This window comes from Oncorhynchus tshawytscha, unplaced genomic scaffold (genome assembly GCF_018296145.1).
Source record: "Oncorhynchus tshawytscha isolate Ot180627B unplaced genomic scaffold, Otsh_v2.0 Un_contig_1961_pilon_pilon, whole genome shotgun sequence".
NCBI classification, from domain to species: Eukaryota; Metazoa; Chordata; class Actinopteri; order Salmoniformes; family Salmonidae; genus Oncorhynchus; species Oncorhynchus tshawytscha.
The window spans coordinates 62,020-76,375 of NW_024609682.1; the positions used below are offsets into that span (position 1 = coordinate 62,020).

The following is a 14,356-nucleotide window of genomic DNA, read 5'->3' on the forward strand; positions in this document are numbered from 1 at the left end:
AGTGTCGTCTGACCAGTGTAGTCTGACCAGTGTCTGACCCATCCTGTCAAGGTAGTGATGTTTTGCCAGCCTGCCTGCAGACAGTAGGAGAGAAGAGGGAAGACTGGTACATGTATTAAGAATACCCTGAGTGGGTAGTGGGTAGGGTGGGGAAGGTACAGACCAGGAGAGTGGGTAGTGGGTAGGGTGGGGAAGGTACAGACCAGGAGAGTGGGTAGTGGGTAGGATGGGGAAGGTACAGACCAGGAGAGTGGGTAGTGGGTAGGGTGGGGATGGTACAGACCAGGAGAGTGGGTAGTGTGTAGAGGGTAGGATGGGGAAGGTACAGACCAGGAGAGTGGGTAGTGGGTAGGGTGGGGAAGGTACAGACCAGGAGAGTGGGTAGTGGGTAGTGGGTAGTGTGGGGATGGTACAGACCAGGAGAGTGGGTAGTGGGTAGGATGGGGTAGGTAAAGACCTGTAGTGGGTAGGCAGGGGAAGGTACAGACCAGGAGAGTGGGTAGTGTGGGGAAAGTGCAGAACAGCTGGAGGTACCAATTTACCAGACTTGTTGTTGGTCTCAAAACACCAGTGTTACTGTGAAGGGGATTGGGGGAAATTGCTACAGTGTATTGGATGAAAGTGTATTGGATGAAAGTGTATTGGACGAAAGTGTATTGGATGAAAGTGTATTGGATGAAAGTGTATTGGATAAAGTGTATTGGATGAAAGTGTATTGGATGAAAGTGTATTGGATAAAGTGTATTGGATGAAAGTGTATTGGATGAAAGTGTATTGGATGAAAGTGTATTGGATGAAAGTGTATTGGATGAAAGTGTATTGGATGAAAGTGTATTGGATGAAAGTGTATTGGATGAAAGTGTATTGGATAAAGTGTATTGGATGAAAGTGTATTGGATGAAAGTGTATTGGATAAAGTGTATTGGATGAAAGTGTATTGGATGAAAGTGTATTGGATGAAAGTGTATTGGATGAAAGTGTATTGGATGAAAGTGTATTGGATGAAAGTGTATTGGATGAAAGTGTATTGGATGAAAGTGTATTGGATGAAAGTGTATTGGATGAAAGTGTATTGTGTTTCCTGTAGGTGTGGAGTGTTGATGATGTTTTGAGTGTAAAAAACAAGTGTCTGATCTCATCGTTTTTGTTTTCTTGTCTTTCCAGGGTTCATAAATACGTGCGGAGGGACGTTAAAAGGACAGAACGGAACCATAGAAAGCCCAGGTTTCCCGTACGGATATCCCAACGGTGCCAACTGTACCTGGGTCATCGTAGCGGAACAAATGAACAGGATTCACGTCGTTTTTCAATCTTTCGCCGTGGAAGAGGAGTACGATTTTTTATCTTTGTATGATGGACACCCACATCCGGCACACTTCCGGACGAGGTGAGAAACAACCGATCTCCCCGGGGAAAGAAGGTGTTGAAATATGTTGAAATAAGTCTGTTTGACGGAGGGGGATGGAGAGGTATAGAGAGAGGGAGGGAGGGAGGGAGGGAGGGAGGATGAGAGAGAGAGAGAGAAAGAGAGAGAGAGACAGACAGATAAAGAGGTATAGAGAGAGAGAGAGAGAGAGAGAGAGAGAGAGGGAGACGGATAATAGTGAGAGAGATACTGTAAATAGCACGAGGAGGGAGCTTCAATGGTGCTGATGCTAAAGTTCATCTTTCATTTTTTCCCCACAACAATGAATGTCTTGTTTGTGTCAGTGTGGTGACAGAAAGAGAGCAGTTTCATGGGGGGATTGTATTGTTGGGAGATCTATAGTCAGAACCACTGTTTCATAGAGGGACTGTATTGTTGGGAGATCTATAGTCAGAACCACTGTTTCATAGAGGGACTGTATTGTTGGGAGATCTATAGTCAGAACCACTGTTTCATAGAGGGACTGTATTGTTGGGAGATCTATAGTCAGAACCACTGTTTCATAGAGGGACTGTATTGTTGGGAGATCTATAGTCAGAACCACTGTTTCATAGAGGGACTGTATTGTTGGGAGATCTATAGTCAGAACCACTGTTTCATAGAGGGACTGTATTGTTGGGAGATCTATAGTCAGAACCACTGTTTCATACAGGGACTGTATTGTTGGGAGATCTATAGTCAGAACCACTGTTTCATAGAGGGACTGTATTGTTGGGAGATCTATAGTCAGAACCACTGTTTCATACAGGGACTGTATTGTTGGGAGATCTATATTCAGAACCACTGTTTCATACAGGGACTGTATTGTTGGGAGATCTATAGTCAGAACCACTGTTTCATACAGGGACTGTATTGTTGGGAGATCTATAGTCAGAACCACTGTTTCATAGAGGGACTGTATTGTTGGGAGATCTATAGTCAGAACCACTGTTTCATACAGGGACTGTATTGTTGGGAGATTTCTGGTCAGAACCACATGAAGGTACGGTGGCAGGTAGCCTAGTGGTTGGAGTGTTGAACTAGAAACTGAAAGGTTGCTAGATCGAATCCCCAAGCTGACAAGGTACAAATCTGTCGTTCTGCCCCTGAACAAGGCAGTTAATCCACTGTTCCCCAGTAGGCCGTCACTGTAAATAATAATTTGTTCTTAACTGACTTGCCTAGTTAATTAAAGGTAAAATAATTAATAATTATAGTCTAGATTTCTAGTCAGAACCGGTGAAATCTGAGTAGACGCTTCTATTACCAAGCCCTGCTATGAGGTGTTATTGTGGCAGAGATCTCATAGTGTCAGAGATCTCATAGTGTCAGAGATCTCATAGTGTCAGAGATCTCATAGTGTCTGATGAGACACTTCTATTACCAAGCCCTGCTATGAGGTGTTATTGTAGCAGAGATCTCATAGTGTTAGAGATCTCATAGTGTCAGAGATCTCATAGTGTCAGAGATCTCATAGTGTCTGATGAGACACTTCTATTACCAAGCCTGCTATGAGGTGTTATTGTAGCAGAGATCTCATAGTGTCTGATGAGACACTTCTATTACCAAGCCCTGCTATGAGGTGTCATTGTGGCAGAGATCTCAAAGTGAAACACTCCAGAAGAATGGCACAGAGGAACAAAAAGCCCTCTCATTTATTTCCAACATGCCTGGAGTTCTCTGAAATCAGACACAGGTCAGACCCGAACGACAGAAGAAATTCAGAGAAGAAGAGAGGAAGCAAAATTAAGTATTCAAGACATAAACAATCTAACTAGCTTTCTGGGAGATTATTTTAGACTGTTGTCTCTGTCTTGTTAACAGTATAATGACTGTTGTCTCTGTCTTGTTATCAGTATAATGACTGTTAGACTGTTGTCTCTGTCTTGTTTACAGTATAATGACTGTTGTCTCTGTCTTGTTAACAGTATAATGACTGTTGTCTCTGTCTTGTTAACAGTATAATGACTGTTGTCTCTGTCTTGTTAACAGTATAATGACTGTTGTCTCTGTCTTGTTAACAGTATAATGACTGTTAGTCTGTTGTCTCTGTCTTGTTAACAGTATAATGACTGTTAGTCTGTTGTCTCTGTCTTGTTAACAGTATAATGACTGTTGTCTCTGTCTTGTTAACAGTATAATGACTGTTGTCTCTGTCTTGTTAACAGTATAATGACTGTTGTCTCTGTCTTGTTAACAGTATAATCTGTTGTCTCTGTCTTGTTAACAGTATAATGACTGTTGTCTCTGTCTTGTTAACAGTATAATGACTGTTAGTCTGTTGTCTCTGTCTTGTTAACAGTATAATGACTGTTGTCTCTGTCTTGTTAACAGTATAATGACTGTTGTCTCTGTCTTGTTAACAGTATAATGACTGTTAGACTGTTGTCTCTGTCTTGTTTACAGTATAATGACTGTTGTCTCTGTCTTGTTAACAGTATAATGACTGTTGTCTCTGTCTTGTTTACAGTATAATGACTGTTAGTCTGTTGTCTCTGTCTTGTTCTTGTTAACAGTATAATGACAGTATAATGAGTCTGTTGTTCAGTATAATGACTGTCTTGTTGTCAGTATAATGACTGTTAGTCTGTTGTCTCTGTCTTGTTATCAGTATAATGACTGTTAGACTGTTGTCTCTGTCTTGTTTACAGTATAATGACTGTTGTCTCTGTCTTGTTAACAGTAAAATGACTGTTGTCTCTGTCTTGTTAACAGTATAATGACTGTTGTCTCTGTCTTGTTAACAGTATAATGACTGTTGTCTCTGTCTTGTTAACAGTATAATGACTGTTGTCTCTGTCTTGTTAACAGTATAATGACTGTTGTCTCTGTCTTGTTAACAGTATAATGACTGTTGTCTCTGTCTTGTTAACAGTATAATGACTGTTGTCTCTGTCTTGTTTACAGTATAATGACTGTTGTCTCTGTCTTGTTTACAGTATAATGACTGTTAGTCTGTTGTCTCTGTCTTGTTAACAGTATAATGACTGTTAGACTGTTGTCTCTGTCTTGTTTACAGTAGTAAACAAAATGGTTTCTTGCTGGCATTAGTATCTTAGATGCCGTCTCCTATCGTTATGCCCTCTAGCAAGGCACTTAACCCCTATGTCTGCTGCAGACCGAGCTCATCCGCGACTGGTCTAACTTCTGAATAGAAAATAGATTTACGTTAGTTCACATCCTTGGTTAGAATCTCTAGGTACTTTTGCTCATCTTATCGTCAAGGAGAAGGGGTAACTATTTTGTGAATGCAGGCAACAACATTTGCATACTGATAGGACTTCTGCATTCTCCTAGACTTAGAACTAATCGTGCTCGTCAACGACAGTGGAAAACAGCAAGACTAAAATATTGGAGACAAAATAAAATGGTCTGCTATTGATGGATTCCTCTAGATCCGTCCTTTATCTCTAAATAGCAACATTGTTCTTTGTGTCTTAGTCACACTCTTTTTATAGAAGACTTTTGAAGTGTTCAGTCCCAAATGGCACCCTATTCCCTATATAGTGCACTACTTTAGACCAGGGCCCTATCCTAGGGCTCTGGGTAAATTGTAGTGCACTGTATAAGGAATAGGGGGCCCATTTGGGACGCTGACCCAGGATTTCTTTGTGACAGCGCTGTAGTGTGAGTTGTGCCAGATAATGATAATTACAGTACATAACAGAAGGCTTACTGAGCCTCAGGCAGCTAGAAACTTACCAACCCACAGTCAACCTACATACAGACACACAGGTATGTTACAACTGTAATTACTGAGCCTCAGGCAGCTAGAATCTTACCAACCCACAGTCAACCTACATACAGACACACAGGTATGTTACTACTGTAATTACTGAGCCTCAGGCAGCTAGAAACTTACCAACCCACAGTCAACCTACATACAGACACACAGGTATGTTACTACTGTAATTACTGAGCCTCAGGCAGCTAGAAACTTACCAACCCACAGTCAACCTACATACAGACACACAGGTATGTTACTACTGTAATTACTGAGCCTCAGGCAGCTAGAAACTTACCAACCCACAGTCAACCTACATACAGACACACAGGTATGTTACTACTGTAATTACTGAGCCTCAGGCAGCTAGAAACTTACCAACCCACAGTCAACCTACATACAGACACACAGGTATGTTACAACTGTAATTACTGAGCCTCAGGCAGCTAGAAACTTACCAACCCACAGTCAACCTACATACAGACACACAGGTATGTTACAACTGTAATTACTGAGCCTCAGGCAGCTAGAAACTTACCAACCCACAGTCAACCTACATACAGACACACAGGTATGTTACTACTGTAATTACTGAGCCTCAGGCAGCTAGAAACTTACCAACCCACATTCAACCTACATACACAGGTATGTTACTACTGTAATTAGTGAACACATAGACACACAGGTATGTTACAGACACACAGGTATGTTAATTACTGAGCCTCAGGCAGCTAGAAACTTACCAACCCACAGTCAACCTACATACAGACACACAGGTATGTTACTACTGTAATTACTGAGCCTCAGGCAGCTAGAAACTTACCAACCCACATTCAACCTACATACACAGGTATGTTACTACTGTAATTAGTGAACCTACAGACACACAGGTATGTTACTACTGTAATTAGTGAACACATAGACACACAGGTATGTTACTACTGTAATTAGTGAACCTACAGACACACAGGTATGTTACTACTGTAATTAGTGAACCTACAGACACACAGGTATGTTACTACTGTAATTAGTGAACATACAGACAGGTATGTTACTACTGTAATTAGTGAACCTACAGACACACAGGTATGTTACTACTGTAATTAGTGAACATACAGACACACAGGTATGTTACTACTGTAATTAGTGAACCTACAGACACACAGGTATGTTACTACTGTAATTAGTGAACCTACAGACACACAGGTATGTTACTACTGTAATTACTGAACCTACAGACACACAGGTATGTTACTACTGTAATTACTGAACCTACAGACACACAGGTATGTTACTACTGTAATTAGTGAACATACAGACAGGTATGTTACTACTGTAATTAGTGAACATACAGACAGGTATGTTACTACTGTAATTAGTGAACATACAGACAGGTATGTTACTACTGTAATTAGTGAACATACAGACAGGTATGTTACTTCTGTAATTAGTGAACATACAGACAGGTATGTTACTACTGTAATTAGTGAACATACAGACAGGTATGTTACTACTGTAATTACTGTAATGTTACTACTGTAAGTGAACATACAGACAGGTATGTTACTTCTGTAATTAGTGAACATACAGACAGGTATGTTACTACTGTAATTAGTGAACATACAAAAGGTATGACAGGTTATATGTAATATGGCTACAGACAACAGGGATGTTATACTGTAATATGGCTACCAGGTATGTTACTACTGTAATTAAAATGAGGTTGATATGATATGGCTACCAATAGGGAGGTTGATATGATATGGCTATCAGTGATGTAGTAAAATAGGGAGGTTGATATGATATGGCTACCAGTGATGTAGTAAAATAGGGAGGTTGATATGATATGGCTACCAGTGATGTAGTAAAATAGGGAGGTTGATATGATATGGCTACCAGTGATGCAGTAAAATAGGGAGGTTGATATGATATGGCTACCAATAGGGAGGTTGATATGATATGGCTACCAATAGGGAGGTTGATATGATATGGCTATCAGTGATGCAGTAAAATAGGGAGGTTGATATGATATGGCTACCAATAGGGAGGTTGATATGATATGGCTACCAATAGGGAGGTTGATATGATATGGCTCTCAGTGATGTAGTAAAATAGGGAGGTTCCTGGTGATAGGCTACCAATAGTTGCTAATCACTACATGTTCACTTAAAAGGTTGATAATCATGGCTACATAATGTAAAAAAATCACTCTATTATGTTTGTTGTTTAGTTGATATGTATGGTTACTGATAGACAATTTCAGGTACAGTGTAATATGATATCTACAGTAGGGAGTAATCACTCTGTTTCACATTACCTGTCTACAGTAGGGAGTAATCAGGGAGTAGGGAGTAATCACTCTGTTTCACTACCTGTCTACAGTAGTTAGGGAGTAATCACTCTGTACCTGTCTACAGTTCCAGTTTTACCTGTCTACAGTAGGGAGTAATCACTCTGTTTCAGTTACCTGTCTACAGTAGGGAGGTAATCACTCTGTTTGATTATGGCTACAGTAGGGAGTAATCACTCTGTTTCACAGTGTCTACAGTAGTAATCACTCTGTTTCACATTACCTGTCTACAGTAGTTAGGGAGTAATCACTCTGTTTCACAGTTACCTGTTAAATAGGGAGTAATCACTCTGTACCTGTCTACAGTATGGAGTAATCACTCTGTTTCACATTACCTGTCTACAGTAGGGAGTAATCACTCTGTTTCACATTACCTGTCTACCAGTAATCACTCTGTTTCACATTACCTGTCTACAGTAGGGAGTAATCACTCTGTTTCACATTACCTGTCTACCAGTAGGGAGTAATCACTCTGTTTCACATTACCTGTCTACAGTAGTTAGGGAGTAATCACTCTGTTTCAATACCTGTCTACTAATCACTCTGTGTTACCTGTCTACAGTAAAATCACTCTGTTTCACATTACCTGAGGTTGAGTAATCACTCTGTTTCACATTACCTGTCTACAGTAGGGAGTAATCACTCTGTTTCACATACCTGTCTACAATAGGGAGTAATCACTCTGATACCTGTCTATTACCTGTCTCAGTAGGGAGTAATCACTCTGTTTCACATTAAAGTAGGGAGTAATCACTCTGTTTCACATTACCTGTCTACAGTAGGGAGTAATCACTCTGTTTCACATTACCTGACAGTAGGGAGTAATCACTCTCATTACATGTTCAGTAGGGAGTAATCAACATTACCTGTCTACAGTAGGGAGTAATCACTCTGTTTCACATAACCTGTCTACAGTAGGGAGTAATCACTCTGTTTCACATTACCTGTTAATCAGTTAGGGAGTGTCCCTGTTACTGGGAGTAATCACTCTGTTTCACGTTACCTGTCTACAGTAGGGAGTAATCACTCTGTTTCACATTACCTGTCTACAGTAGTTAGGGAGTAATCACTCTGTTTCACATTACCTGTCTACAGTAGAGTAATCACTCTGTTTCACATTACCTGTCTACAGTAGGGAGTAATCACTCTGTTGTTTCACAGTAGGGAGTAATACTCCTGTACCTACAGTAGGGAGTAATCACTCTGTTTCACATTACCTGTCTACAGTAGGGAGTAATCACTCTGTTTCACGTTACCTGTCTACAGTAGGGAGTAATCACTCTGTTTCACATTACCTGTCTACAGTAGGGAGTAATCACTCTGTTTCACGTTACCTGTCTACAGTAGGGAGTAATCACTCTGTTTCACATTACCTGTCTACAGTAGGGAGTAATCACTCTGTTTCACGTTACCTGTCTACAGTAGGGAGTAATCACTCTGTTTCACGTTACCTGTCTACAGTAGGGAGTAATCACTCTGTTTCACATTCTGTAGGGAGTAATCACTCTGTTTCACATTACCTGTCTACAGTAGTTAGGGAGTAATCACTCTGTTTCACATTACCTGTCTACAGTAGGGAGTAATCACTCTGTTTCACTGTCTACAGTAGGGAGTAACCTGTCTACAGTAGGGAGTAATCACTCTGTTTCACATTACCTGTCTACAGTAGGGAGTAATCACTCTGTTTCACATTACCTGTCTACAGTAGGGAGTAATCACTCTGTTTCACATTACCTGTCTACAGTAGGGAGTAATCACTCTGTTTCACATTACCTTCACAGTAGGGAGTAATCACCTGTTTGTTACCTGTCTACAGTAGGGAGTAATCACTCTGTTTCACATTACCTGTCTACAGTAGGGAGTAATCACTCTGTTTCACATTACCCTGTCTACAGTAGGGAGTAATCACTCTGTTTCACATTACCTGTCTACAGTAGGGAGTAATCACTCTGTTTCACATTACCTGTCTACAGTTACCTGTTTCACATTACCTGTCTACAGTAGGGAGTAATCACTCTGTTTCACGTTACCTGTCTACAGTAGGGAGTAATCACTCTGTTTCACATTACCTGTCTACAGTAGGGAGTAATCACTCTGTTTCACGTTACCTGTCTACAGTAGGGAGTAATCACTCTGTTTTTACCTGTCTACATTAATCCTGTTCATTACCTGTCTACAGTAGGGAGTAATCACTCTGTTTTCTGTTTCACATTACCTGTCTACAGTAGGGAGTAATCACTCTGTTTCACATTACCTGTCTACAGTAGGGAGTAATCACTCTGTTTCACATTACCTGTCTACAGTAGGGAGTAATCACTCTGTTTCACAGTAGGGAGTTACCTGTTTCTACCAGTAGGGAGTAATCACTCTGTTTCACGTTACCTGTCTACAGTAGGGAGTAATCACTCTGTTTCACGTTACCTGTCTACAGTAGGGAGTAATCACTCTGTTTCAAGTTACCTGTCTACAGTAGGGAGTAATCACTCTGTTTCACAGTTACCTGTCTACAGTAGGGAGTAATCACTCTGTTTCACGTTACCTGTCTACAGTAGGGAGTAATCACTCTGTTTCACGTTACCTGTCTACAGTAGGGAGTAATCACTCTGTTTCACATTACCTGTCTACAGTAGGGAGTAATCACTCTGTTTCACATTACCTGTCTACAGTAGGGAGTAATCACTCTGTTTCACATTACCTGTCTCACTCTGTTTCACATTACCTGTCTACACCTGTAGTTACCTGTCTACAGTAGGGAGTAATCACTCTGTTTGTTACCTGTCTACAGTAGGGAGTAATCACTCTGTTTCACATTACCTGTCTACAGTAGGGAGTAGTAATCACTCTGTTTCACATTACCTGTCTAATCAGTAGGGAGTAATCACTCTGTTTCACATTACCTGTCTACAGTAGGGAGTAATCACTCTGTTTCACATTACCTGTCTACAGTAGGGAGTAATCACTCTGTTTCACGTTACCTGTCTACAGTAGGGAGTAATCACTCTGTTTCACATTACCTGTCTACAGTAGGGGTAAGTAATCACTCTGTTTCAGTAGGGAGTAATCACCTTCACTGTAGGGAGTAATCACTCTGTTTCACATTACCTGTCTACCGTAAGGAGTAATCACTCTGTTTCACATTACCTGTCTACAGTAGTTAGGGAGTAATCACTCTGTTTCACATTACCTGTCTACAGTAGTTAGGGAGTAATCACTCTGTTTCACGTTACCTGTCTACAGTAGGTAGGGAGTAATCACTCTGTTTCACGTTACCTGTCTACAGTAGTTAGGGAGTAATCACTCTGTTTCACGTTACCTGTCTACAGTAGTTAGGGAGTAATCACTCTGTTTCACGTTACCTGTCTACAGTAGTTAGGGAGTAATCACTCTGTTTCACATTACCTGTCTACAGTAGGGAGTAATCACTCTGTTTCACATTACCTGCCTACAGTAGTTAGGCAGTAATCTATAATACAGTCTCATTCTATTGAAGCCCATTTTTCTGTTACGTGTGAGTTTTTACGTGCAGACTTTTTACGTGCCCCCAGCCGATTGAGTGTTTGCAACCATCACTGCAATTAAGTTGCACTTCGAGGTTTTAGTAACTTTAGTCCACATAGAAACAACAGCATTAATAATTGTATTTATAAATTAGGAAGTGATTCACCACTTAGATCTACAGAACAGTAAAGTCATTTAAGACTGTAGCTGCAAGTAGCCATTTATTGCCTTCTATTGTGTAACAGTGTTAGAAATCTTATTGCATCAGAAAAACCTTGGAAATAGATGACATTAAAGAAATCAATGTCTCTACTGGCTTTACGGAAGTGAACAGGACATTTCCTTGGAGGACAGAGGAAGTTAAAAAAAAAGCTTCTTTGTTGATAAAAAATGTTTCAGCCCTTAGTTTTTCAATTGACTTTACAGTTAAAACGACATGTGTCAGCCTATGGCCTTCATCAGGTTGTCTTTCTATTGTCTTTACAGTTAAAACGACATGTGTCAGCCTATGGCCTTCATCAGGTTGTTTTTCAATTGTCTTTACAGTTAAAACGACATGTGTCAGCCTATGGCCTTCATCAGGTTGTCTTTCTATTGTCTTTACAGTTAAAACGACATGTGTCAGCCTATGGCCTTCATCAGGTTGTTTTTCTATTGTCTTTACAGTTAAAACGACATGTGTCAGCCTATGGCCTTCATCAGGTTGTCTTTCTATTGTCTTTACAGTTAAAACGACATGTGTCAGCCTATGGCCTTCATCAGGTTGTCTTTCTATTGTCTTTACAGTTAAAACGACATGTGTCAGCCTATGGCCTTCATCAGGTTGTCTTTCTATTGTCTTTACAGTTAAAACGACATGTGTCAGCCTATGGCCTTCATCAGGTTGTTTTTCTATTGTCTTTACAGTTAAAACGACATGTGTCAGCCTATGGCCTTCATCAGGTTGTCTTTCTATTGTCTTTACAGTTAAAACGACATGTGTCAGCCTATGGCCTTCATCAGGTTGTCTTTCTATTGTCTTTACAGTTAAAACGACATGTGTCAGCCTATGGCCTTCATCAGGTTGTTTTTCTATTGTCTTTACAGTTAAAACGACATGTGTCAGCCTATGGCCTTCATCAGGTTGTTTTTCTATTGTCTTTACAGTTAAAACGACATGTGTCAGCCTATGGCCTTCATCAGGTTGTCTTTCTATTGTCTTTACAGTTAAAACGACATGTGTCAGCCTATGTCTTTAAACTAAACAATACTCAGATAAAGGGGAAATTAACTTTTAATCAACCAAGCTACTTAATTTCTTCCATTTGATTTTTTAGTTTTTTTTTATGGGTGCTGACATTTTTCATAGTAGCACTAAGTCAATTATTTTAACCTCAAAATGTGAGAATTTATATTAATTATTTGATTGGGTTATTTTGACATATATATAAAATAGTTATTAAAAAACGAAATGTCAGTCTGGTAAACATAATGTATAATATTTAGTAATAACTACATGTTAGTCTGGTAAACATAATATACTATAGTTATTAAAAATTAAATGTCAGTCTGGTGAATGAGATTTTGTTTCACAAGTAATACTATAGTTATTAAAAAAAATGCCACCATGTTGTTTGTAGTCTGGTATTTGATTAGTGCTTGGGGTTATGGGTTATGTGCTTGGGGTTATGGGTTAATGTGTTAGTTGGGGTTATGGGTTATGTGCTTGGGGTTATGGGTTATGTGCTTGGGGTTATGGGTTATGTACTTGGGGTTATGGGTTATGTGCTTGGGGTTATGGGTTATGTGCTTGGGGTTATGGGTTATGTGCTTGGGGTTATGGGTTATGTGCTTGGGGTTATGGGTTATGTGCTTGGGGTTATGGGTTATGTGCTTGGGGTTATGGGTTATGTGCTTGGGGTTATGGGTTATGTGCTTGGGGTTATGTTAGTCTGGTAAACTTAGTTATTAAAAATTAAATTATGGGGTTATGTGCTTGGGGTTATGGGTTATGTGCTTGGGGTTATGGGTTATGTGCTTGGGGTTATGGGTTATGTGCTTGGGGTTATGGGTTATGTGCTTGGGGTTATGGGTTATGTGCTTGGGGTTATGGGTTATGTGCTTGGGGTTATGGGTTATGTGCTTGGGGTTATGGGTTATGCTTGGGGTTATGGGTTATGTGCTTGGGGTTTGGGGTTATGGGTTATGTGCTTGGGGTTATGGGTTATGTGCTTGGGGTTATGGGTTATGTGCTTGGGGTTATGGGTTATGTGCTTGGGGTTATGGGTTATGTGCTTGGGGTTATGGGTTATGTGCTTGGGGTTTGGGGTTATGGGTTATGTGCTTGGGGTTATGGGTTATGTGCTTGGGGTTATGGGTTATGTGCTTGGGGTTATGGGTTATGTGCTTGGGGTTATGGGTTATGTGCTTGGGGGGGTTATGGGTTATGTGCTTGGGGTTATGGGTTATGTGCTTGGGGTTATGGGTTATGTGCTTGGGGTTATGGGTTATGTGCTTGGGGTTATGGGTTATGTGCTTGGGGTTATGGGTTATGTGCTTGGGGTTATGGGTTATGTGCTTGGGGTTATGGGTTATGTGCTTGGGATTATGGGTTATGTGCTTGGGATTATGGGTTATGTGCTTGGGGTTATGGGTTATGTGCTTGGGGTTATGGTATTTCTGGAAGATTCCCTTGCGGCAAAGTGGCAGACTCCTGGCAGAGGCAACCACGTTTTTTGTTTAAGAGAGACAGAGAGAGAGAGAGAGAGAGGAGGAGAGAGAGACAGAGACAGAGACAGAGAGACAGAGAGAATGAGAGAATGAGAGAATGAGAGAGACAGAGAGAATGAGAGAGACAGAGTGAGAGACAGAGAGAGAGACAGAGAGACAGAGAGACAGAGAGACAGAGAGAGAGAGAGAGAGAGAGAGAGAGAGAGAGAGAGAGAGAGAGAGAGAGAGAGAGAGAGAGAGAGAGAGAGAGAGACACACACAAAATGACCCACTGGACACAGATGCCAATTCAACATCTATTCCACATTGGTTCAATGTAATTTAATTGAAATGATGTGGAAACAACGTTGATTCAACTAGTGTGTGCCCAGTGGGGAGAGAGGAAGGGAGGGAGATAAAGAGAGGGAAAGACAGAGAGAGAGGGAGAAAGAGAGAGAAAGACAGAGAGAGAGAGAGAGAGAGAGAGAGAGAGACACAGAGAGAGAGAGAGAGAGAGAGAGAGAGAGAGAGAGAGAGAGAGAGAGAGAGAGAGAGACAGAGAGAGAGAGAGAGAGAGGGAGAAAGAGAGAGAGAGAGAGGGAAAGAGAGAGAGAGAGAGAGGGTTAGGGCCATGCATGTTGCTCTCTCTGTGGCTTGTGTCGCAGTAAGTCAGTAATCAGACCGGTGGCTC

At 40.8% G+C, this 14,356-nt stretch overlaps 1 protein-coding gene across 1 annotated transcript in view; it reads left to right on the forward strand.

Annotated features, from left to right (window-relative positions):
* Positions 1-14,356, forward strand: part of LOC121845473 (CUB and sushi domain-containing protein 3-like) — a 179,169-nt gene that overhangs the window by 30,741 nt on the left and 134,072 nt on the right. The window contains exon 2 of the mRNA XM_042316920.1: positions 1,165-1,387. Coding sequence (XP_042172854.1) covers positions 1,165-1,387 — 223 coding nt within the window. The remainder of the gene's footprint in view (positions 1-1,164; positions 1,388-14,356) is intronic.